Source organism: Schistocerca piceifrons, chromosome 3 (genome assembly GCF_021461385.2).
Source record: "Schistocerca piceifrons isolate TAMUIC-IGC-003096 chromosome 3, iqSchPice1.1, whole genome shotgun sequence".
Lineage (NCBI taxonomy): Eukaryota > Metazoa > Arthropoda > Insecta > Orthoptera > Acrididae > Schistocerca > Schistocerca piceifrons.
Window position 1 is genome coordinate 200,519,544 of NC_060140.1, and position 27,213 is coordinate 200,546,756.

The 27,213-nt window shown below is 43.7% G+C and overlaps 1 protein-coding gene across 1 annotated transcript in view; it reads left to right on the forward strand.

The window, feature by feature from the left end:
* Positions 1–27,213, forward strand: part of LOC124790013 (protein Skeletor, isoforms D/E-like) — a 337,997-nt gene that overhangs the window by 104,828 nt on the left and 205,956 nt on the right. Inside the window, exons 5-6 of the mRNA XM_047257562.1 lie at positions 16,860–17,022; positions 23,283–23,542. Coding sequence (XP_047113518.1) covers positions 16,860–17,022; positions 23,283–23,542 — 423 coding nt within the window. The remainder of the gene's footprint in view (positions 1–16,859; positions 17,023–23,282; positions 23,543–27,213) is intronic.

Below are 27,213 nucleotides of genomic sequence, written 5' to 3' on the forward strand. Positions count from 1 at the left end.
AGTGCTTACACTGGTATTCCGAACACACAAACGATACATATACTGGGTGGTCCATTGATCGTGACCGGGCCAAATATCTCACGAAATAAGCGTCAAACGAAAAAACTACAAAGACTGGAACTTGTCTACCTTGAAGGGGGAAACCAGATGGCGCTGCCATAGGTCAAACGCATATCAACTAGGTTTTTTTTTTTTAAATAGGAACCCCCAACTTTTTATTACATATTCGTGTAGTACGTAAAGAAATATGAATGTTTTAGTTTGACCACTTTTTCGCTTTGTGATAGATGGCGCTGTAATAGTCACTATCATATGGCTCACAATTTTAGACGAACAGTTGGTAACAGGTAGGTTTTTTAAATTAAAATACAGAACGTAGGTACGTTTGAACATTTTATTTCGGTTGTTCCAATGTGATACATGTACCTTTGTGAACTTATCATTTCTGAGAACGCATGCTGTTACACCTTGGTTTCCTGTAAATACCACATCAATGCAAACGTTCTCAAAACGATGTCCGTCAACCTCAATGCATTTGGCAATAGGTGTAACGACATTCCTCTCAACAGCGGGTAGTTCGCCTTCCGTAATGTTAGCACATGCATTGACAATGCGCTGACGCATGTTGTCAGGCGTTATCGGTGTATCACGATAGCAAATATCTTTCACCTTTCCCCACAGAAAGGATTCCGGGGAGGTCAGATCCGGTGAACGTGCGGGCCATGGTATAGTGCTTCGACGACCAATCCATCTGTCATGAAATATGCTATTCAATATCGCTTCAACCGCACGCGAGCTATGTGCCGGACATCCATCATGTTGGAAGTAGATTGCCGTTCTGTCATGCACAAACATCTTGTAGTAACATCGGTAAAACATTACGTAGGAAATCAGCATAGATTGAACCATTTAGATTGCCATCGATAAAATGGGGGCTAATTACCCTTCCTCCCATAATGCTGCACCATACATTAACCCGCCTAGGTCGCTGATGTTCCACTTGTCGCAGCCATCGTGGATTTTCCGTTGCCCAATAGTGCATATTATGCCGGTTCACGTTACCGCTGTTGGTGAATGACGCTTCGTCGGTAAATAGAACGCGTGCAAAAAATCTGTCATCGTCCCGTAATTTCTCTTGTGCCCAGTGGCAGAACTGTACATGACGTTCAAAGTCGTCGCCATGCAATTCCTGGTGCATAGAAATATAGTACGGGTGCAATCGATGTTGGTGTAGCATTCTCAACACCGACGTTTTTGAGATTCCCGATTCTCGCGCAATTTGTCTGCTACTGATGTGCGGATTAGCCGGGACCTGTAGATCAGCACATCAGTCAGTTGAGCTGTTCTAACAATCCTACCACAACAAAGGTCAGCATTTCGTAACGATTGTAGTGTTGCTCACGCTGCTAAATACTGCGTTTTCGGGCAACAACAGTCATATTATGTGGCAGGTGTCATTAGAGCACAGTTAATAAAGTCATTTCATGTAATAATCAAAAAACTAGGCACTCATCTTTTTGTGTTTCCCACGCTGGTCTCGTCGTAAAATCATGGTTCAATCGTTGAAAATCTAGGTGGTTATGATTCCAAGCTCGGATGCAAAGAGGCCTAGGTTTTATTCTGCTATATTCAAAAGTTTTGTAGATGCACTTCACAAACCATTCTTGGAGATTAAACCTTTCAAAGTTAGCACAAAGGTGATGTAAAAAAGAATAATCAGCACTCCGAATTTAAGTTACACTTCCTTTTAATTGCTTTTATTGCAATATCACGTAACACACAAAACATTTTATAAGCCAACTACAATATGCATCTTTCCAACATGACGTCCAAGACTTGACTTTCTCAACGTCCGACTCTCTAACAAGGCAACAACTAACTAATAATCGCTTACGCGCCCAAAAATCAGAGTTACAAGTACGTCAAAGATCATAGTGACAAAAAGAAAGAATACACATAAGAATAATATCATTGCAATATAAACATATCGAAGTATCACAAATGAAATCAAATCTGAATGTTGTCTCAGAAATATGTAAACTACTTTACAGAAACGCAGTAGAATATTACTGGTATCGAGAGGTTCAGATGAGGTGCCGTAATGGTACGTAATTCAAGTACCATTACACTGTCGAGAAATCTTAGTCTTCGTACACGCCGAGCTAGTTTACATTCGCATATAACGCAGCATTTATTTTCGCACCTGAATGGTACCCGGTCAGGCAGAAGCTGTGGAAACGCAACTCTGGGATCCGGGGAACGCTCGAGTTGGTGCAAAGTCAGCCAGCCGCAATAAATCATCCCTACCTCGGTTTCGGCTGCTTGATTACCTGGGAGAGTTTTTCGGCGTCACACGCAGCTGCCGGCTCATTACCAGGCGACAGGCGACGGCCTAAATTCGAGCCGTCATTGCGGAGTCGCCGTCTGCCGCGGCGCGGTCGGGCTGCGTTCCGGCTGTTGCCTCGCGAAGGCGCAGCAGCGCCAGGCGCATATTCATGAGCGGACGTCGCGTATGGAATTATGGGGCATTACGCCACGCTTGCGGGCGTGGGAGAGCACGCAAGGCTGCGTGCCGGCAACGCAACCCGCACGCAGCTCCGCTTGCCAATCAGTCCACCACGAACGTGCTCGAAGGAATCCCTCGTACCTTACTACACTTCCCACGGCCGTCTTGAAACTGCCACAGCAAACAAAAATAGATGTCACACACTCCACCTCGCTTTTCCCATTCGCAATCCCTCCCCCACTCAAATCCTGTATCAGCTTATTAATTCATCTCCTCTTTCTCCTTCACTCACCTAGACTGAACGTATACTACATGTACACATACTGAGGTGACAAAAGGCATGGGATACAGACATGCACTAATACAGATGCCGGTAGCAGGCCGTACACACGGTAAAAATGGCAGTGCATTAGCGGAGCTGTCATTTGTACTCAGGTAGTTCGTGTGAAAAGGTTTCCGACGTAATCATGGCCGCACGACGCGAATCAACAGACTTTGCACGCAGAGTGGTAGTTGTGTAAGTGGGCTGCTTCTGTGTTGGCAACACTGTGTAGAGCTTTGCATTGGATCTCTGACTACGCTTTATTTGTAAGAGATTCTGTGGCTGGTTGGACTCGTCGGAAATTAGTCGCCAGCAATGATGGAAGTACTGTTGGGCAGTTGGAGGTGAACGGCCAGCAGTGATGGATGTTGGATGTGAGAAGATAGCATTGATGGAGGATAGAGGTCTGAGGTAATTTCCAAGAATGATTGCCTATCGAAGTCGCGGGGTGCAAACGATACATGTCGAATGTGCGATCCTAAATCGATCACGCGACTCTGGTTGCGGGCTTTATGATCAATTATTTGTGATAGTCATTTTATCTGTTTTCCATCGTTCCATTAGTTGCTCGTAGTTACATACCTTCGTGAGTTAATGGCAAAAAGGGAATTGTTCCCGTAGCGTATGCATCACGTGGCCTTTCACATAACGACAACACTAACGACGAGTAAGGTGAGTCATCTCCCTTGCAATTACGAGTATTTTTGTAACGGTCTTCTTTTGTCATTGCTGCAGTGACCACCGTAAACATACTCATAACGCCGACCACCAGAGTCGCGTGATCGATTTAGGATCGCACGTTCGATATGTATCGTTTGCACCCCGCGACTTCTACAGGCAATCATTCTTGGAAATTACCAGGTCTGGAGTGTTAGCGCAGGCTAACGATCTGTACATGCTCGACTTGGGGACTGAATATTATTCATGATTATATACCTTTGTACTAGATGTCAATGACGATTTATATTCGTGTTTGAACTGGATGTCACATTATTAAGGTAAAAAAATACATTATTTGGTTTGTAACAAAATCCTTCCTTTGCTAACAACATGCCTATTAGTAGTTAGTGGCTTTAGTAGTTAGAATCTTTTATTTAGTTGGCAATATTGACGCTTGCTGTATTGCAGTAGTTCGCGTAATGAAGATTTTTGTGAGGTAAGTGCTTAATGAAATGTATAGGTTATTGTTAGGATTTGTTTTTAGTCAGCGCTATTCTTCTGAATTAATTATTTGAAGTCAGATTATCCTTTTTTTGAGCAATCAGATTGCGTTGCGCTACAGTGTTGTGGGTCAGTGTTGACATGATAAGTATAAATAAAGAGAAAGTAGGTTCACTTGCATTCAATTTCACTCAGCAGTTAAAGTAAAATTTTTAATAAAGAAGTTTCAGTTTGAGCTGGAGTCATGGGATATTCCATTTCAGAAATCGTTAGGGAATTCAGGATTCCAAGGTCCACAGTGCCAAAATTGTGCCGAAAATACCAAATTTCATGCATTATCTTTCACCACGGACAACGCAGTGGCCGACAGCCTTAACTTAAAAATTTCGTGTCAGTGAGCTATGGCAGCAGACGACCAACACGAGTGCCTTTGCTAACAGCACGATATCCCCTCCAGCGCCTCTTCTGGCTCGTGACCATATCGGCTGGACCCTAGACGACTTAAAAACCGTGGCCTGTTCAGATGAGTCCCGATTTCAGTTGGTTAGAGCTGATAGTATAGTTCCAGTGTGGAGCAGACCCCACGAAGCCATAGACCCAATTCGTCAACAAGGCACTGTGCATGTTGGTGTTGTCTCCGTAATGGTCGCGTAGGGTGCCATGCGGTCAGGGGCGTCTTGTCACGGTCCGCGCGGCTCCCCCCGTCGAAGGTTCGAGTCCTCCCTCGGGCATGGGTGTGTGTGTGTGTGTGTGTGTGTGTGTGTGTGTGGTCCTTAGTGGAAGTTAGTTTAAGTTAGATTAAGTAGTGCGTAAGCTTAGGGACCGACGACCTCAGCAGTTTGGTCCCTTAAGACCTTACAACAAATTTCCATATTTCTCTATAATGGCGTGGGCTGTGTTAACATGGAATGCAGTGGGTCCTCTGATTCAACTGAGCGGATCATTGACCATTTGTAACCATTAATGGACTATGTGTTCCCAAAGAACAACGGAATTTTTATGGATGACAATGAGCCATGTCATTGGGCCAAAATTGTTCGCGATTGGTTTGAAGAACATTCTGACCAGTTCGAGCGAATGATTTGCCCATCCAGGTTGCCCAAATAAATCTAATACAACATTCATGGGACATAATCGAGAGGTAAGTTCGTGCTCAGAATCCTGCACCGGCAACACTTTCGCAATCATTAACAACTACACAGGCAGCATGCCTCAATATTTCTGCAGGGAACATCAAACGAGTTGTTGAGTCCATACCACCTTGAGTTTCTGCTCTACGCTGGACAAAAGGAGGTCCGAAACGATATTAGGAGGTATCCAACGACTTCTGTCACATCAGTTTATACGTTGGGGGCAGCATAATGGTCGAGGCAAAAATAACTACACTGCCTAATAAAAAGTGCGGAGCACGCAGAAGAAGTACACTAAATTTTCAGCCCATGTCACTTCTCCACTTCCAGTTTTTTTCACTTGTTTCTATTTAGTCAAGATAAGGTATTCTGCCTTTTACTTGAACACAGAACCTCAAAATTTAATGTGGCTATGTGAAATTCAATGTATAATCACCTGAAGATTGACACAAGCCCGAAACCGACGGTGTCTTAAATAAATCACCTTCAGTATTGTAATTGGCAGCAGATATTATTATAAAGAAACAGGCATGTAGTTCGACAGAATCTATCGTGTATAAAATTTGTTAAATACATTTTTTGTTCTTTATTTCAAGGATCCTCTTTCCACTTTGCAATTTCCAATTCCTAGGTCCAACTATTACTCATTTCATTCTAAAAAGAAAAAAATCTCACTTCTTGTCTATCACTGCTGCTGTCAATCACAAAACTGCACCACCGACATCATCAACAGTGCCAAACATCTGTTGACAACACTCGTTTTTATCAATGTAACCGCCAACTAATGATGTTTGACAAAATTTACTGGGCACATGCCGTGTCATGGTGAAGGAACCATGTTGCCTTGCCAAAAGTGTAGTCTGTTTTTGGGAATTTTCTCGTCAGGCCTTTTTAAAATACTTGCATAATAATAGTGATTTAGAATCTGACCTTATCTAGCAATTCAAAATGTACAATTAAAAAAGAAGTGTATCGCTCTGACATGGAATCAAGATTTTAGGACCTTTATTTGGGTCTGTAGATCTTTTGGCAACCCACTGTGATGTCAGGGCATTTGTTTCAATCATATAGCAATAATCTTCACACTAGGTTACTGTGATAATTCTTTTCAAGTACGTTTCGTCTTCGGCAGATTGTTCAAGTAGTTTCCTAACGGCGTTCATGCAATGTTCCTTCCACTCTCCGGTCATGAAACGAGGCGAGGGACAAACTTTGCTGCTCCTCGACGTGTGTCCAATTTTTTGCTAACATTTAATCACCCGAACCAATTGCGATTTCAGTGTCTTCTAAAAGTTCTCTAAAACATGAAAGTTGGCGGTCGCCACATCCTTGATTTTCTGGACATGAGTGCCAACAGTTGAGTGGAAAGTTTTCCTAATCGAACGTCGTCTTCATTTGATTTACAAATCAAATTTTTACTTACATCATCTTCAGTTGATTTACGAAGAATTTTATGTTGGGAGAACTATTCTTAACACTGTGTGGGATCTAATTTACGTCAAAAGTACAAATAATGCCATATGTTTTCCCCCCTTGCATGCAGAATTCCACGTTTCATCAGCGCCCCCGTAAATCAAATACTGCAGAACATTGCTCTGCTTGTCATCGAATAGAAACAGCTCGAAAGCTAAATGAGATATTAACAGCATGAAATAATTTGGTTATTCGTGACTTTGTGATGGATACAGTGTTGTTAGCGGCCTGGCGCTATGATGTTTCGTTACCGCGTAAAAAAAGGTTCGCTTGTTGTTTTAAACAGGCGCGAAAGACCACTGCACTGCACATGTTTTTTGAAACATCCATGGCTGAAGCTGAGGTATGCGATTGTGATTCTCGAGCTTCTTGAGCATCGGCTGTTTGTATACCAGCAACTGACTGATGGCGAGCTGTACATCTGTGCGTAAAGTCTTTCACAACTTTTTGGAGGACTTCTGCTATTCTCCATTCAACATTTCGCTGGATGAGGCTATAATTCATCATAAGAAATTATAGGCTGGACAGAACAGTGACTAACTTCTCCGAAGTGAGTAGCCTCTTTAGTCAAACGTCTACCACAATAGTTTCACCAACCTTGCTACGTACTGGACTACCAGGTGTCATCAAGGAAATGATTTGAATTTGATCAAAACTACTGAAACTCGGCAGTAGACTGGCTACAGTTAGCCTTCTCCGACAAGTCAAATTTCGGTTTTGTGTGAGGGATGTACGTGTCAGTGACATTTTCTATGACCAGTAATCAAAGTGGCAAGCGCATCACACTGGTATGCAAGAATCAGTCTTTCGAGTTCTCGTTCACCAGTGCACGTGGAATCTTCATTTCTCCGATCCTCGTCCGTCTTGGGTACTTACCAGGCAGGATTAGCAGAGGAGACAGAGAGGATTAAAAGAAGAGCAACGAGTTTCGTCATAAGTTCTTATAGTAATCGCGAGAGTGCAAACGAAATGCTCACAAACTCCAATGGCAGAAGCTACAAGAGAGGCGTCGTGATTGACAAATAAGTTTGCTGTTAAAATTCCGAGAGCGCATGTTCCATGGAGAGTAAGGAAACAAACTACTTCCTCTCATATGTACTTCTCGAAATGGCCACAATAAGAAATTCGAACTCACTCGTAGTTTCCCTGCGCAGTATAAGCGAACGTAACAGCTAAGGTGGCAAACAATAGAGGTACTTGCCATTCACCATATTATGGCTTGTGGCGTGTAGGTGTAGACGTAGATGGGGCTATTGTGTCGCATAGACCACTGTGGTGAGTACCTGTGTTGTGAACGTTGTGTTTTTGAATTATGGAATAATACGAAATAAAAGGGAAAGGGATGAAAATTAATGCTGACACGAAAGAGATTAACGATAGCACGTTCATAAGATCCTGCGGTTATATTTGTATTTTAGTCCGGGACGTTGGAACAAAGGCTGAAGAACAAAAACTCTATGAACCCATGCTTCTTTTCGTTGCCGGCCAAGTAAGCGAGGTCAAAATTAGCTGTTCACACTAGAATAAGAACCAACTGGATGCGGACAGCGCGTCACCGGAGTTATAGTGGACTCTGAGAACAGCCTAGTAAATACGCCTCGTAACAAGTACACGGGAATGTTTTACAATTGATTAAAGCCTATAAATAATTAACATCTGTTCAAAATAAGTGAAAACTACAAATTACGACGGTAAATTTAACATCGCAAAGTAAGATTCATTTCAGACAAAGAGTCGTTGCGATGGAGAAGTAATGATCCCCCAACTCAGAAATTGAAGGATACGAGCATTACCTGGAACGGAACTACTGATTACAGGAATTTAGGAATCAATTGCAGCGCCATTGTGGTAACTCAGCTCATTATTCCGTTGGTTGTATGTAGTAGCATCGTTTACTTCACGCTGTATCTGAAACAAATGCGGAGTAATTAGTCTGTATGAGGCGCAAGCATTTCCTGCTTTCTCTTGGACTTACTATTAGCTTCCTGCCCGTGCAAATACCCTATCCCGCAGGCGGTAAACGTCTTTGGAAGGCACAAGTAAATTGCAGCAGCATTCCATACCTACGGCTATCTACATCCACTTGAACTTGCTAATTGTATTCAAGGCCAGGTCCCCATCCACAATTCCCACCCCCCACCCCCACCCCCATCCCCCAATACCGAACTGACTTCATTGACGCCTCACGATGAGTCCCTTCAACCGACCGTCCTGTTAGTTAACGTGTGCCAAAAATTTCTATTTATCCTATTCTTTCAGTACATCCTTATAAGTATTCGATCTTCTCAACAAATTTGCAGCATTCTTCTACAGCACCACATTTCAAAAGCTTCTATTCTCTTCTTTTCTGAACTCCTTATCGTTTACGTTTCAGTTCCGCATTAAACTACAGCCCAACAAATGCTTTCAGAAAACACCTCTTAATACTTAAATTTATATTCCTCTTTTTCAGAAGTGCCTTTCTTGCTGTTTCTAGTCTACATTTTATACCCTCTCTATTTTGACCACCATCAGTTGTCCTGCTGCACAAATAGCTAAGCTCGTCTAATACTTTAGTGTCTCATTTCCTAGTGAAATTCCCACAGAACCGCCTGACTTAACTTTATTACGTTCCATTATCCCCGTCTTACTTCTGTTGATCTTATAATCTCTTTTTAAGACACTATCCATTCCGTTCAACTGCTCTAGCAAGTACTTTGATGTCTCTGAGAGAATTACAATGTCTTTGGCAAACCTTGAAGTTTCTCATTTTATTTTCTGAACTTTAATTCCCTTTCCAAATTTCTCCTTGTTTTCCTTCACAGCGCGCTCAGTGTACAGATTGAATAACATTTGGGGGTACGTTACAACATTGTCTCACTCCCTTCTCAACCACTGATTACCTGTCATGCCCCTCGACTCCTACAACTGAAGGCTGGTTTCTGAACAAGTTGTAAAAAAATCTTTGTTCTCCTGTATTTTATCCCTGCCACCTTACAAATTTCAGAGAGTGTAGCCTAGTCACCACCGTTAAATGCTCTTTCTGAATAAACAAATACTATAAATGTAGGTCGGCCTTTCTTCAACGAATCTTCTAACATAAAACGTAAAAACCCAAACTGATCTTCCATGAGGTCGGCTACTACCATGTTTCTCCATTCTTCTGTAAACACTTCATGTCACTATTCTGCAACTTTCTCTTATGAAACTGATGGTTCCGCAATATTCAGCACCTATATTCTTTGGAAATTGAATTATTACATTCTTCTTTAAGTCTGAAGATATATCGTCTGTCTACTATATCTTGCACTCCAAGTGGAATAGTTCTGTCATGGATGGCTCTTCCAAGGATCTCGATAATTTTGAAGGATTGTCGTCTACTCAAAGGGCTTTGTTTTCACGTAGTTCTTTCAGTGCTCTTTCATATTCTTCTCGCAGTATCCTTTTTCCTATCTCGTCTCCAGCCACTTGCTATTCTCTCTATAATATTCTCCTCGAGTTTGCTTCCCTTATACAGACTCTCTGTTTATTCCTTCCACCTTTCGGCTTTCATTTCTTTGCCTAGTACTGGCCTGCCATCTGAGCTCTTAATATTCATACAGCTGCTCCTCTGCCTCCAAAGGATTCCTTAATTTTCCTATAAGCGGCACCTATATTTTCGCAAGTCAAACATATTCCTGAGAGGCATGATGGTCTAGCCTGTAGTACACTAGACTCCAGCCTTCGAGTTCCCTGGGTTCGATCATTAAAAGTGAAGGATTTTTCTCGTTCCAGTCCGTCCAGGACTGCCCCAGGACATACTCTGCTGTCTAAGTGTGTGCCCGGGTTCTTTGGCATGGGTAAAAGGCTGCTAGTGCGAGGGGCTCATCCCTTCCTACTGCCGTGGCAAAGAGAAAGGTTGGACTCTACCTGTAGTCAGGCCAGTCGCGGGCTTTTGCCATACACCTTACCGTTACTTCCACAACAGATGTTTCTATAGCCTTGCATTTCTCCACTACCCATTCTTGCTTACCCATTTTGCAATTCCTGTAAGTCTCATTTGCTAGGCACCTGTATTACCTGGATCATTGTTGCATTTTCATATTTCCTTCTTTAGCCCATTAAATTCAGTATCTCCTCCCTTATTCAGGGAGTTCTATCAGGCCTTTCCTTTTTACCTATATGATACTCTGCTGCGTTCCCATGTCTCAAAGCTACCCAGTCGTCTTCGCTTGTATTCCAGTTGTTGCCAAATACTCGCTCTGAAACACTCAGTTTTAATTTGCCGTTCATAACCAACAAATTATGGTCAGTGTCCACATCTGTCCCTGGAAATGGCTTGCAGTTGATTTCTAAATCTCTTTCTTATCATTACACTGACCAGCCAGGATATTCTGGGGGGAGGTAGCACACAAAAGTCACCTAATTCCCGTAAATTCCTGGGAGGGGGTTGATGAGCTCTGACGCCACGTTCTATCGCATTCCAGATGTGATCGATCGGGTTCAGATCTGGCGAGTTGGGGCGACAACACATCAATTGGAACTCGCCACTGTGTTCCTCGAACCACTCCATCACACTCCTGGCGTTGTGCCATGGCGTATCATCTTGTTGAAAAATTCCACTGTCGTCGGGTTGGTTTGTTGGTTGATCTGGTGGAGGGAACCAAACAGCGAAGTTATCGGTCCCGTAGGATAAGGGAAGGGAACAAGATCATTATGAATGGGTGTACGTGGACTGCAATCAGTGTGCGATGCTCCTTCGCCGCCATGGTGCCTTGCACGAGCTCCACTGGTCCCATGGATGGACACGTGAATGTTCTTCTTCAGAGGCCGGCCGGAGTGGCCGAGCGGTTCTAGGCGCTACAGTCTGGAACTGCGCGACCGCTACGGTCGCAGGTTCGAATCCTGCCTCGGGCATGGTTGTGTGTGATGCCCTTAGGTTAGTTAGGTTTACGTAGTTCTAAGTTCTAGGGCACTGATGACCTCAGAAGTTAATTCCCATAGTGCTCAGAGCCATTTGAACCACTTGTTCTTCAGAGCATAATGGAGCCGCGACCATTTTGTCTTTGTCCTGCAATACAGGTTCAAGGAGCTGTTTCCCTGGGAGACGACGCATTCGCGCTCTCCCATCGGCATGATGAAGAAGGTATCGGGATTCATCAGAGCATGCCACGCTCTGCCACTGCGGCAACGGCCAGTGCCGATTGCCACGTGCCATTTCATTAGTAGTTGCCGATATTGTGGTGTTAATATTGGAACATGCATGGGTCGTCAGCTATGGATGCCCATCGTTTGGAGTGTTCGGTGCACTGTGTTCAGACACACTTGTACTCTGCGCAGCATTTAAGTCTGATGTTAGTTCTGCCTCTCCTGTCTGCCAAGGCTACGACATCCTACATCTGTAATGAGGGGTGGCCGTCCAATCCCGCGATGTCTGGACGTGGTTACACCTTCGTTTCGCGACGTGTTGAAGACACTCACAGCAGCACTCCTCGAACAGCCGGCAAGTCCTACCGTTACCGAAATGCTCGTGTCGAGCCTCCGGGCCATCACAATCTGCCCCCGATCAAACTCAGATAGATCGCACGCCTTCCCCATTCTACACACGAACGGCACACTCACTGATACTACATGCACCGTGCAAGCCGGCCGGAGTGGCCGTGCGGTTCTGGGCGCTACAGTCTGGAACCGAGCGACCGCTACGGTCGCAGGTTCGAATCCTGCCTCGGGCATGGATGTGTGTGATGTCCTTAGGTTAGTTAGGTTTAATTAGTTCTAAGTTCTAGGCGACTGATAACCTCGGAAGTTAAGTCGCGTAGTGCTCAGAGCCAAAACCATTTTTGATGCACCGTGCAAGTGTCTGACTAGCAGTCACTACTCGCCAGGTGACGCAGCTATCGCCTGGACTGATTTATATTGACAGAAGGTCGTTGGTCATAATACTCTGGATCATCAGTGCATATAATCAGACTGGAACTTCCCAGTGTAAACTGTCTCTTCCACGTACAAAGCCGTCTTTCATCATTTCTAAACCAAGAGCTAGCGATAAGAAAATTATGCTGTGCAAAGAATTCTATCAGGCCGTACCCTCTTTCTTTCCTTCCCCCCTTCTCCGTCCCCCTGGCCATTTTCTCCTATCACTTTTCTTAGCTTCCCTTTCTTACCACCTCATTCCAGTCACCCAGCCGAATTAAAGCTGCGTCTCCCTTAAATATCCAAATAATTTATTTCATCTCATCAAATACTAAAGGACGAAAGTAACTTTCGCATCATGTGTCACTGCCAAATCACGTAGTTCGATGAAACTTGGACTTTACGTGGAAATAATTGCTACAGTATATTACAGAAGGGAATACGTAAGCAGACGAACAGAAATCATCGCGAATCACGACCGCCTCCTGGATATGCGGAACTTGGTTACTAATAGGATATGTGATCACCACTGAGACTAACACATGCTCCTATGCTTGCCACTAGGTTGGTAAATACTTCTTGTGGTAGGACGACGCATTCTTCCAACAATGCGGTTGACGATTGCTGGATGGTCGATGGTGCAAGTGGACGTGCTGTAGTACGTCTTCCCAATGCATCCCACACGTTCTCTATGGGAAATAAGTAGGGCAGAAGGGAGGGGGCAGGGGAGGAGCAGAGTTCTTCACCTGTGCTGTTCGATGCGGTCGTGCATTTTGTCATCCATAAAAATGAAGTCATGGCCGAATGCGCTTCTGATAAGACCCACACTGGGAAGGAGTACCATGACATAATGGCGATGACTGGTGAGAGTATTGTGTTCAAAGATTTGGAGGTCAGTATACCCGTGCAACAATATGCCTCCTCATACCATAAGATTTGCGCCACCAGAACGATTATGTTCGACAATGCTGGCCATACCCTCACGTGGCGAAAGGTCGGAACACGTTACATACACGGGAGCTATGTTACTGGGCAGTAGCACATCACACGAAAGTTACTCCCATCCGTAAGTTTTCCGCACCAGTGTACATTCTTTCAGTCTCTTGGATCATCTGCGGAGTCAGTGGACATACAGGGTGGCCCATCAGAAGTTTCGGATGAGATTATCTCGAAAACTATATATTGGGTAAAAATAGTGGATAAGACAAGTTCGTAAGCCCAAAGGGGGACGTCAAATGATACTGCACGTGACGTCCAGCCCCCGCCCCCGTGGGTGGAGCTGGGGTCAATTTTAAATCTCAAATGGAAACACCTATCTTTTATTGCAGATTCGGATTCTCCAGAAAAATGTAATCAAGTTTTGTCTGAAACATTTTTTAAACCATTGACAGATGGCGCTGAAATCGAGTAAAAAGTAAAATTGAGGAAGAACTCTGATGTATTTAGAATTATCCGAGAAAGACGCATCAAATCGATAAAAAAAGTGCACCAACTGTTTCGTTACGCCAAATTAAGCTATTTTTGTACAAAATGTACTGTACCCTACTTTTAGCGTTACCCAGGAACGACGACATGGACGTAGTAGAATGATGTTCCCATGGGGTGCTTCATTAGTGTGATTCCCCTCGACTCTCACAATTTGGGGTGCTTAATTAATGAAATTAGCCACGAAGAAATTGTTCAAAATTATCCCCATTTGCTTTAATTCATAAAATCAATCGTCTGCGATAGTTGTCCACAGTTTTGAGCAGCACATCTCGTGGTATAGCTGCACACGCTCTTCGAATGAGTTGCTCCATATAGTTTCTAGTTGTGGGCTGTCTTTCATAAACAATATTTTTTAAACACCCCCACAAGAAAAAATCAGGAGATGTTACGTCCGGTGAACATGGAGACCACTGAATTGGTCCACCGCGTCCTATCCACCGACCATATTTTTAGCATAATGGGGAGCTGTTCCGTCCTGTTGCAACAACATTCGTTGCCTAGTTTCTAAATAAACATCTTTCATTAGCTCCTACAAATCATCAAAATGGTTCAAATGGCTCTGAGCACTATGGGACTTAACATCTGTGGTCATCAGTCACCTAGAACTTAGAACTACTTAAACCTAACTAACCTAAGGACATCACACACATCCATGCCCGAGGCAGGATTCGAACCTGCGACCGTAGCAGTCGCGCGGTTCCGGACTGCGCGCCTAGAACAAAAGTTGTAAATAAGATTCCTCAGTAACATTTCGGTCAAAAAAATACGGTCCTATCAAGTAACCGTTTAAAATTCCACTCCAGTCAACTAACGACCATTCGTGTTGATTGTCAACGGGTCTGTTCAAATAGTTCAAATGGCTCTAAACGCTATGGGACTTAACATCTGAGGTCATCAGTCCCATAGACTTAGAACTACGTAAACCTATGTAACCTAAGGACAACACACACATCCACACCCGAGGCAGGATTCGAACCTACGACCGCAGCAACCGCGTGGTTCCGGACTGAAGCGCCTAGAACCGCTCAGCCACAGCTGCCGTCTAAAAGGTCTGTGCCAGCGTGGATTGACAGGGAACCAACAATGACAATCATGACGATTTAATTCGCCATTGTTTTTGAATGTGGCTTCATCAGTGAGCATAACGTATCTAAAAAAATCATTGTCACCTCTTATCATTTCCAAGGCCCATTGGCAGAAAAGGACGCGTATTTGCATATCTTTCGGCGTTAATTAGGTCAACTCCGGCACTGAAACTATTTGATTTTGTGCTGACAACCCTGTACTGTCTTGACCATAAGCCCTGCTCTTCCTGTCACCGGACTTCAGTCACTCGCCGGCCGGTGTGGCCGAGCGATTCTAGGCGCTTCAGTCTGGAACCGCGCGACCGCTACGGCCGCAGGTCCGAATCCTGCCTCGGGCATGGATGTGTGTGATGTTTTTAGGTTAGTTAGGTTTAATTAGTTCCAAGTTCTAGGGGACTGATGACTTCAGATGTTAAGTCCCATAGTGCTCAGAGCCATTTGAACCATTTTTTCAGTCACTCCCACCATATATAACTTCAACAAACCCTATTCTACTTTTAGGTACTCTAACCTACTTTGCCGTTTAAGATATCTAACATTCCATGCGCCGACCGGTAATAATGACCACCTATTGGTTAAAACGTGTTTATTTTACGATTGTCAGTCCTTTTTGTCATTCGGGGCAATTTTGGTATCTAGTTGGCGTAACAAAGAAATATTTTCACCCGTGAAGCTAGTAGCCTGGTTAATACATTATGTTAATTCATGGAGTTCGTATAGCCCATCGCTAAACGATATGGGGATTCTAATGCTAACACGGCAACACAGCTACTTGGCTTATGAGAATTGTGGCTCGTAACACGAACTTAAAAGAGATAAGAGTATCCATTCCTTGAATACAACATAAAGAAATTATCTTTATGTTTCCAGTGCTCTCTTTAAGAATGTTCGGAGGTGTGATAGCACTCTGTAACATTTGCAATAATCGTCGACGAGAGCTGAAGGCCGTGGATGACAAACATGCAAGTTTTTCAAACCCATATTCAAGGATTATATATATATATATATATATATATATATATATATATATATATATATATATATATATTTCAAACTAGTGTTAGCTACTCTTTCTTCTTAACTGTGTTGTGAGAATTTAAGTGGATAGCGTAGTGGATGAGTACTTTAGGTAGTCATGATACTAAAATTCGTGGAAAAATGAAGAGAACTGCTGATCGTACTAGACCATTCTACTGTAATTTGTGTTTACTACAGTATTTCCAAACCATTCTAAGCGGATGCGGTGACAGTTTCTAGTAGAAGGTCATAGCAGCCACCTTGTCCTTTCCTGGCACGTTATTAATAGTTGCCTGAAAAATGTTATGCTACATAATCATTATTATTATTATTATTATTATTATTATTAGTTGTTGTGATGGTGGTGTTGGTGGTAGTAGTAATAGCAACAGCAGTAGTAATTGTTGTTACAGTTATTGATGTTATTTTCGTTGTCACGATCATTTTGGATTCATATAACTCAGTATTTATGATCATGATTATTTTTTTCTTTTAATGAGTTCTGTTAGTTTGATTATTCGGTCACATAAAGGTATTTATACAAGAGCTCAATAAATAACATTATGGAAAATGCAAATAGGACATTAGTCATGTTCTTCTTCATGACTTTTAAAGGAGAGATTTAAGTTTGGGGTCACGACGCCAAATGAAATAAAGATAAATAAATAAAACAAAAACGAAGTGTGATTGTGAGACGCCTATTTTCAAAACAAATACTTAAACATCTACTGTCCCAACCGACTAAGCTAAACCAGTCCATACGTAAACACGAAATTTCTCATGCTACGGTGGCTGTGCTGTTGCAGGTGAACTTCGGCGACGTGAAAATCCCCAAGAACTTCGACTATCCGAAACCGCAGAAGATCGATCCACTGGACGGCGTGCACGCCGTGTCCTCGGACAACATCGTCATCGTCGACGCCCAGACACTGCTCGTGCCCCACTTCTCATACGATGGTGAAGCTCCAGGTTAGTAATGACCGCTTAAATTTGGCCGAATACTTTTTTTTATTTTTCAAGATGTAAAACAGAGTCCCAACTGCATCTTTACATGCATATAGATTTAGTGAAAGTTCTCTTCTGATTTGTTGTGTAGCACTAGACGCCCTGCTGTACAGCAGTCCCAGTGTCACTAGTCTACATGACCTCCGTCTAAGCCACTCTCCTCTGCTAGACACCACCAAAGTCGATTTGCAGTGACAGAAACACGTTTTGTGGCAGTACAAGTAGAAATGCAATATAATTTTTTGTCCTGGTGCGTAAGGCACCAAGTTTCATTTCACGGATACTATTAACATTCAGCTGCAACTTTTAACAACTAAACTTTTATGCAGTCTATTACATGGACTGTGGAAACAAAAAAACTATAAAAAGGCTAAATTGGGCAATAATATTAATATGACTGAGCCCGCTATAACACATAAATTAAATCATCACTGACAATTCATATATTTTCATGCTATCAAACCATATCTGTAGAAAGGTTTACTGATACGGTCCAATTTCATCTACTTAGAATCATCTACAGTGAATGTATTATGCAAATATAACATCTCTATTTGTAAACAATAAGACCAAAATACTGCTCTGCTATGTCAAATGTGAAATGATTACCGATAATCTTATTATAAGATTTCTGTTCTGGTTACCGTATCATTTCACTGAAATCAGCGATACGACTCAAACGGCTTCTGAATTCATCATATAATTGGTGCGATTTAATTACAATCAGATGTGTCTACACTGATTGCGTGCGAATATTTGTGGGTAACCCGTCTTTAACGTTGCACATCTGTTGTACATATACGGGGAGTAAATCATAACTGTTTACAGAGTACCACAGTGGTGTAAGTGAAGTTGAGACAAATACATTGATTCAGTACACTTGGAGAACTGGCCTACAAAATCCGCGTAAACTACAGCGCATGCGCGCTCCGTGAGAGTCTATCTAAAATCATCCTTGAATATTAAAAATCTCTTGGTCTTGCATTTACAGAATATAAACTGACGTTTGTGTAAATCTCCAATTATTGTGAATTTTGACAGCATAAAATTGAGAAATAAATTGTGTTGTTCGTCTGACCTTATTACGAAACTATTGTGCTTGTAAGGATTAAGCTTAGATCAAGTTTAAACGAAATTAGTTTTCGCAAAACGATTTCAAAAGTTTTTTTTTATTTCATCGCCCTCACGGGAAAGTTTAAATTAATAATGTTAACGGAACTGCCGTCTAAGCCGGCGTCGTAAGTGGGTGAGAGGATATTGAAAACGTCACGCGGCGCTTACGTGGCTTTTGTAGGTCAATCTGAGGCTGTTTTCCCACTTGATAGACCGCAAGCGTCCTATGAAATTGCTTGTCACAACTTCCCCTACACCACTGTAAATCGTTGTGATTTGCACCCTGCACACCAAAATTCTTGATCCAACGAAAGGACATTATGAATGTGTCCAATCAGGTAATGGCATTGTGATGAGATCCCATGAGCTTACAGTGGCTAATACACGTCGTACTATTATAGTTCTCGGTAAAAAAAGCTAAAATGTCACACCTAATTTGTTTTTCTTTGCAGTATTGTTTGCACAAATAGGCAGAATGAAAGAATGACGCAACTTGTTATCACACAGTCTTTTCCACCTCTTCTATAAACCTGATATTTCGAACCCACTGCTGGAATCTTCTTCGGAATACTTTTGGTGTCCACAGGTGGCCAGAGGCCTTTTAACTAAGCCTTACACTCAGTAAGAAGTACTGTATGTGCAGACCCATCCTCTGATATGAGGTTCTGTGTAGACAGGGCGGGTTGTTGATGCAAGTACTTAGATTAGAAGATGATTCAGAGTAATCGAAACATGTGATCAGTCGAGACGGCACAATTAATGAGAATTATCGTGAAACTCTGAGAACGTCCTATCGCCGATTGGCGAGCAGCCGAAATGTCTTGCATAGCTTGTAGCTAATCGCATGTCGTCGAAACCTTAGTAAAATTCATTTGTCTATTGATTTAACTGGTTTACTGCATAGTGGTATTTTTGTATTAGAGCTCTAATGACTCGTAGGCGACTCCATGTATCTGCTATGCCAAAAGTGGACTTGGACACTAGTATTTAACAAATAAAATTCTATTTAATAATTAAAATTCTGAGTATAACGCCAGTGATACGTATAGATTGCCAAAAAAGATCTTTCCTCACGGCTCGTGTACCTCTCCGCACTACAATGATTCACTACTACGCCCTATGGTCCATTTGCCACCAATGTCAACGTGAGAACCACTCGGTCCTACAGTATTCTGCAGCGCTGCTTAAGGCACCGAACTACTCTGCTAGCTGCAGAGTCCCAGAAAATAAAATGCTGCCCAAGAGCAGGAGTAACTTCACACTGTCTGCAGTCCCTCATGAAGTGAGGATATTGTTGTGTACGACTTCATACACAACGGTAAGGAAAAGTGGGCTACAGAGCGGTGCAGCATCTGCCGTCGTACGAAAGCTGGACAGGAGCAGAAATGATTAGCAAACAAGCTAACACAAGAAACAGAAGATTCATTTAATTTGTGTTGCTCGAAATATGCAAAGAGTCAAGTACTAGAGCAAGAAACAGACCCCACCTATCACAATGTCCGCAAATATGAGGCGCTAACGAAGGTAACGCAGCGAAGTGGCTCGGAGCGTGAATGGCTTGGTCGCTACTGCCGGCCATCCTACGCTGAAGCGCCAAAGAAATTGGTGCAGGCATGCGTATTCAAATAGGGAGACATGTAAACAAGCAGAATACGGCGCTGCGGTCGGCAACGCCTATATAAGACAACAAGCGTCTGATGCAGTTGTTAGATCGGTTACTGCTGCTACAATGACAAGATTATCAACACTTAACTGAGCTTTAGCGTGGTGTTAAAGTCGGCACACGAGCAATAGGACACAGCATCTCTGAAGTAGCGATAATGTGTGGATTTTGCCGTGCAAGCATTTCACGAGTGCACTGTGAATATGAGGAATCCGGTAAAACATCAAATGTTCGACATTGTAGCGACCGGAAGAAGATCCTGCAAGAACGGGACCTATGACGACTCAAGAGAATCGTTCAACGGGACAATAGTGCAAGCCTTCCGCGAACGGCTGCAGATTTCAATGCTGGGCCGTCAATAAGTGTCAGCGGGCGAACCTCTCAACGTAACATCCTCCATGTGGGCTTGCGGAGACGAAGACCCACTCGCGTACCCTTGATGACTGGGCACGGTAACACCGACATTGTATCGTTGATGACTAGAAACATGTTGCCTGGTCGGACGAGTCTCGTTTCAAATTGTATCGCACGGATAGACGTGTACGGGTATGGAGACAACCTCATGAATATATGGTCACGCATGTCATCAGCGGACGGTGCAAGCTGATGGAGGCTCTGTAATGGTGTGGGTGTTTTGGTTGGCAGGAGAGCCAACACCGTGTTACCAGAGAAAGCCGAAAGGCACGCGTTTTAGCTCACGCAGGCTGGCGTGAAGTCTGGAACAGGACAAGGAAATTAGAATTTAGAAAAACGGACGTAGCTGGTGGAATACTTAACTTTAATCCGTTAATGAAGAACGTCGGTCATGACGGTACATGATTCTCAATATCAATAGTAACTGATAATGGCGCCTTGCTAGGTCGTAGCAAATGACGTAGCTGAAGGCTATGTTAAACTATAGTCTCGGCAAATGAGAGCGTATTTTGTCAGTGAACCGTCGCTAGCAAAGTCGGTTGTACAACTGAGGCGAGTGCTAGGAAGTCTCTCTAGACCTGCCGTGTGGCGGCGCTCGGTCTGAAATCACTGATAGTGGCGACACGCGGGTCCGACGTATACTAACGGACCGCGGCCGATTTAAAGACTACCATCTAGCAAGTGTGGTGTCTGGCGGTGACACCACAGTGGGGCGTGTGCAGTTGGAATGATATGGAACCCCTGATATGTCTAGGTACGACTCTGACAAGTGACAGGTGCGGAAGAATCCTGTCTGATCGCCTGCATCCATTCATGTCCATTGTGCATTCCGACAGACTTGGGCAATGCCAGCAGAACAATACGACACTCCACACGTCCACAATTGGTACCGAGTGGCTTCAGGAACACTCTTCTGACTTTAAAAACTTCCACTGGCCACCAAACTTCCCAGAAATGAACATTATTGAGCATATATGGGATGCCTCGCAACGTGCTTTTCGGAAGAGATCTATACCCCTTCGTAACCTTACGGATTTATGGACAGCCCTGCAGGATTCATGGTGTGAATTCCCTCCAGCAGTACTTCAGACATTTTTCTAGTCCATGCCACGTCGTCTTGCGACACTTCTGCGTGTTTGCGGGGGCCCTACACGATATTATGCATGTGTACCAGTTTCTTTGGATCTTCAGTGCATATCGTGGCCGCTGACGGCGCTCGTAGTCCAGAGTCGCTCGAGGCACGGCTCGGAGGGCGTGCTCAGTTGGGTTCGGTAGATACCTCACGGCCGCTCTCGTCGCTGAACAGAACGTTGCAGTTCAGTTGCCAACTGTGGTACGCCGGTAGGGTGGTACCACAGATACGTTGGTGGAGATCCATCCGTCGGGTAGAGGTGTTAACTTTGCTGGTCCCCTTGATATTATTCGAGAGCTGCAGGCTATGCGACGGCGCAAGTTTTCACCTCCTCTTCTCGCATCATCATTCAATAAAAAATACCACACCAAGTACAGTCACCCACGCTTATCAGATACATTTAAGCACACAACACTCACACTTCGTGAAGGGAACATGGCGTGATATGCGAAAGAGAGAAAAACCTTCCGAGTAGGCGGCTGAAGCTTTCCTTCGGGGTCTTCCCGCCAACACTGTACGAGGTGCATTCAAGTTCTAAGGCCTCCGATTTTTTTTCTAATTAACTACTCACCCAAAATCGGTGAAACTGGCGTTACTTCTCGACGTAATCGCCCTGCAGACGTACACATTTTTCACAACGCTGACGCCATGATTCCATGGCAGCGGCGAAGGCTTCTTTAGGAGTCTGTTATGACCACTGGAAAATCGCTGAGGCAATAGCAGCACGGCTGGTGAATATGCGGCCACGGAGAGTGTCTTTCATTGTTGGAAAAAGCCAAAAGTCACTAGGAGCCAGGTCAGGTGAGTAGGGAGAATGAGGAATCACTTCAAAGTTGTTATCACGAAGAAACTGTTGCGTAACGTTAGCTCGATGTGCGGGTGCGTTGTCTTGGTGAAACAGCACACGCGCAGCCCTTCCTGGTCGTTTTTGTTGCAGTGCAGGAAGGAATTTGTTCTTCAAAACATTTTCGTAGGATGCACCTGTTACCGTAGTGCCCTTTGGAACGCAATGGGTAAGGATTACGCCCTCGCTGTCCCAGAACATGGACACCGTCATTTTTTCAGCACTGGCGGTTACCCGAAATTTTTTTGGTGGCGATGAATCTGTGTGCTTCCATTGAGCTGACTGGCGCTTTGTTTCTGGATTGAAAAATGGCATCCACGTCTCATCCATTGTCACAACCGACGAAAAGAAAGTCCCATTCATGCTGTCGTTGCGCGTCAACATTGCTTGGCAACATGCCACATGGGCAGCCATGTGGTCGTCCGTCAGCATTCGTGGCACCCACCTGGATGACACTTTTCGCATTTTCAGGTCGTCATCCAGGGTTGTGTGCACAGAACCCACAGAAATGCCAACTCTGGAGGCGATCTGTTCAACAGTCATTCGGCGATCCCCCAAAACAATTCTCTCCACTTTTTCGATCATGTCGTCAGACCGGCTTGTGCGAGCCCGAGGTTGTTTCGGTTTGTTGTCACACGATGGTCTGCCTTCATTAAACTGTCGCACCCACGAACGCACTTTCGACACATCCATAACTCCATCACCACATGTCTCCTTCAACTGTCGATGAATTTCAATTGGTTTCACACCACGTAAATTCAGAAAACGAATGATTGCACGCTGTTCAAGGAAAGGAAAAGTCGTCATTTTAAGCATTTAAAACAGTTCTCATTCTCGCCGCTGGCGGTAAAATTCCATCTGCAGTACGGTGCTGCCATCTCTGGGACGTATTGACAATGAACGCGGCCTCATTTTAAAACAATGCGCATGTTTCTATCTCTTTCCAGTCCGGAGGAAAAAAATCGGAGGCCTTAGAACTTGAATGCACCTCGTACTTTCAGTGTTTTAAAGTGAATTTTGTTGGCCTTGTGCTGTGACCGCACTCTCTTCTCTCCCAGACGCCAAGTTCTGGGTGGGCCGCGGCAACAAGCCCAGCTCGCAGGGGACGCGCGTGCCGGACGAGAACGGCCGCGAGGAGCCGCTGCGGCGCTACGACCACAAGACGCTGGTGCTGACGCTGCCCGCCGACCTCACCGTGCACGAGATCGGCCACTTCGGCGTCTGGTGCGAGGCGTTCGCCGTCGACTTCGGCCACGTGCGCGTCCCCGCCAACATGAACGTGCCGCCCTCGCTCAAGATGCTCGGCGTCTCCGCCCAGGTAGGCACCGGCTGCGCTTCTCGCTGCTTGCTCTGCTCTGCTCTACTGTGGTCGTGGGATTCCGTTTCGGCCGCCCGGCCTCGACGGCTGCAAGCGTCGTTCTGCTCACCAACCCTATTAAGACGACTTTTTCAGACTGTTCCGCTTTTATTTTTCCTCTTGTCGCTTTTGTCCTTTTACTTTCATCGACAATATGGGATTCCTGTATTGGACGGTGCGGAGACTCTCCTTACAAATGGGGTGCTACAGAGTCTCCGGTTTGTGACTGTGGGGCTCCGAATCAGACAATCAAACACATTAGAGATGAACGCCCCTTGCGTTTATATCAGGGGAGTAGGAACGACCTCATGAAAGCTGATGACTTGGCCCTTATATGGATTAGGAACCTAGATATTGACATTCAGTTACTTTTATATGTAGTTTCATATTTACGTATTCCTGTTATATATAGTATTGCTAAAGTTATTCACCTGCAATTTTAAACTGAATGTGAGCCGTACGAATAAATAAATAAATGGGTCCGCCTCGATGCAAAACAATTTTGTTATTTATTTAATTACTCTCAAACTAGTTTCAGCGACAATTTCGTCATCATCAGTGCGTTCTTTGATTCTAAAACGTGTAGAAACAGCATACTTATGAAACATTGTAAAACATTATTACATGTGTTTTGCCTGGTTCCAAATATTGTTTCCTGCAAATAATTTCGTAATACTTTATTCAATATACGTCGCAGCATCCTTTTACGATTGTTGCCGCTGTTTTCGGGGCTTTTTTTCCCTTTCTCGGCATACGTCACGTCATCTGCAACTGTACGAGTGGCTGCTAGCAAACAAATACAAAAAATGAACTTATGTATGTCACTGTTATGCAATTGGGATTGCGGTATTGCTATGGATACAGTTTTGGAGCGTACTAGGTTGTTACGTAGATTGTCATGTACTCACGTTCGTTGGACGGCTTGCAACTACTATTATACACTGAAAAACATAACTTTTGCGCCTTGTTCGTAATCCAAAACATTACGCCATCTTGCTGTTCACCTGCATCGCGATAAATGTATCGCATATTGCGATAAGCTTATGAAAATTTTAGCGGAAGTTGTGATGACTTCTGTTCCTTACTTCTGCGTGCGTGTTGGGGGAGCGGATTTGTGTGTGTGTGTGTGTGTGTGTGTGTGTGTGTGTGTGTGTGTGTGTGCAGACAGTGAGTGTGTTTCCTGTGTCCAGTCAGTTCTCTTAGAGCGGTAAAGAGTACGTTGTTATAAAGTGTGTTTTCGTTTTTTACGTTTTTCCCTTTAGTACAGTCTTTTGTTTGTAATAATTTTCTTCTATTGTTAGTTTGCGGCATAAATTCCTGCTGCGTTCCAGACTGTGTAGATCACTTTCTACAATAGTGGGGTTGTGGTTTTTGTTCATTAGATGTTCTGTGAAAGTGGAATGTGTGCTGTCACTCTTTAGAGCGCTCTACCGCTCTAGAGAAGTGACACAGCATACAGAAAACACACACACGTAAAACCACTCCCCCAACACACAGAGAGACATAAATAAGGAACAGAAGTCGTCAGAACGCCAGCTACGATTTTCATAACTTTCTCGCAATATGCGATGAATTTATCGCGACACACGCGAACAGCAAGATGGTGTAATGTTTTGGATTACGAACAAGGCGCGAAAGTTATGTTTTTCCTGTGTGTAAAAGTAGATGCAAGCAGTCAAACGAACGTGAGTACCTAACAAACTTTGTAAGAATCTATTGTATCCATAACACTACTGCAATCCCAATTTTATAATGCTGACATACATTAGTTCACGTTTTTGTATTTGTTTACTAACAGCCACTCATACAGCTGCAGCTGACATGATGCATGCCGAGAAAAACGGCAACAAAAAAAACGCAGGAAATATGCCGGAAACAGTGGCAACAATCGTAAGACGATGCTGTGCCGTATTATGAAATTGTTCACAAACAACAATTTTCGGAACCAAGCAAAACACATGTAATAATGTTTTACAATGTTTTATAAGTATGTTATTTCTGCATGTTTCAGAATCAAAGAACCCACTGATAATTGCGATATTTGTTGCTAAAACTAGTTTGGGAATAAATAAATAAGTAACAAACTTGTTTTGCATAAAGGCAGACCCATAATCTCAAATTGTTGTCTTTGTATGCAAACACGGACCAATGGAAGAGTTCAAGATAATGTTCAAATGTGTGTGTGAATTCCTAAGGGATCAAACTGCATAGGTCATCGGTCCCTAGACTTACACACTACTTAAGCTAAGTTAAACTAACTGATGCTAAGAACAATACACACACCCATGCCAGAGGGAGGACTCGAACCTCCGCCGGGAGTGGCTGCGCAGCCCGTGACAGGACACCTCAAACCGCGTGGCCACTCCGCGCGGCGTTCGAAATAAAATTATTGCTTTTACTTTCATGTTTGCAAGGTGCCTGTTGTGAACTCAGAGGACTAATAGAATATCTGATATCTGCTGTGTCGTTAGTGGAGGTGGCCGATAAAAATAGTCAGCTATCGACAAAAATATAAGACATTTATAAGTTTATTTAGGCTATGTACACTTGAGTTACACATAACTCTCAATGCGGTAGGTTCTCCCATGGTGCTGACTTACAAACAAAGAGAGTGAAGTTTTTGACTGTAACAAATGGTATTGAACGCTAATACGCTTATAAAAGATGAAAATTATTTAAACCAACAAACGGTCGGAGGTTGCATGGGACACTGAAACAAATATTTTTCCCACGTTATATTTTCTTGTGACGGTATTTTCAACCGGTAGAGGGAGTTTTCTCTGGGCGAAAAATAAATAAATTAATAAACTCTGGGAGATTGCATGGGCCAATGAAAACACTTTTTCTAATGTGTGTTCCTGCGAAGACTAAACGTAACATAAACAAGTTTTTATTTTTCATTGCCTAGAGACAACAATATTAATACAACACAATTACTTCAGTTGCAATAGAGGTTCAAAAATGCCTCTATTGATTTTTAAACGGAGGATACACAGGTGGGTTAAAGACAGCAGGAATGTTCGTAATTCCTATTGGCGCTACAACGGAATCAACAGGGGCTTTGCAAACAAGGCTGCACATCTCTCGTCATGCAGAAAAGTCTAGAGGGGTGACGTCAGGGAATCGAATAGGCCATGATACAGGAAATGTGTCGGCGCCCCGTCTTGCTGGAACCACTTCCGCTGTCTTGTAGCCAGTGGCACGTCATCCAGCAGCTCTGACAATGTTCTGATGAGGACATTGCAATAATACCTGTCATTTAATGGCTAGGGTAGGAGATATGGCCCAATTAAACAGTCACCAACAACATCTTCCCACACAGTCACGTAGAACCACAATCGATGAGCGCAGGTAAATGTGGCACGTGGACTAACCACACTCAAGCCATGGGAAATGTGGATGTTGAAGACCCCATCACGCCCGAACGTTGCTTCATCTGTAAACAGCACACAGGACAGACATGAAGGATGCATTTGACACTGTTCCAGATACCACTGCGAAATCTGTGCTCTGAATGAATAACCGCCTGGTTCCAGGCTGTGCAAACGCTGTAAGTGAAAAGGATAAACATTCGTTCATGAAGGAAGTTTCTTACATTCTTCTAATTCGTCCCCAAGTTACGTGCAATTGCA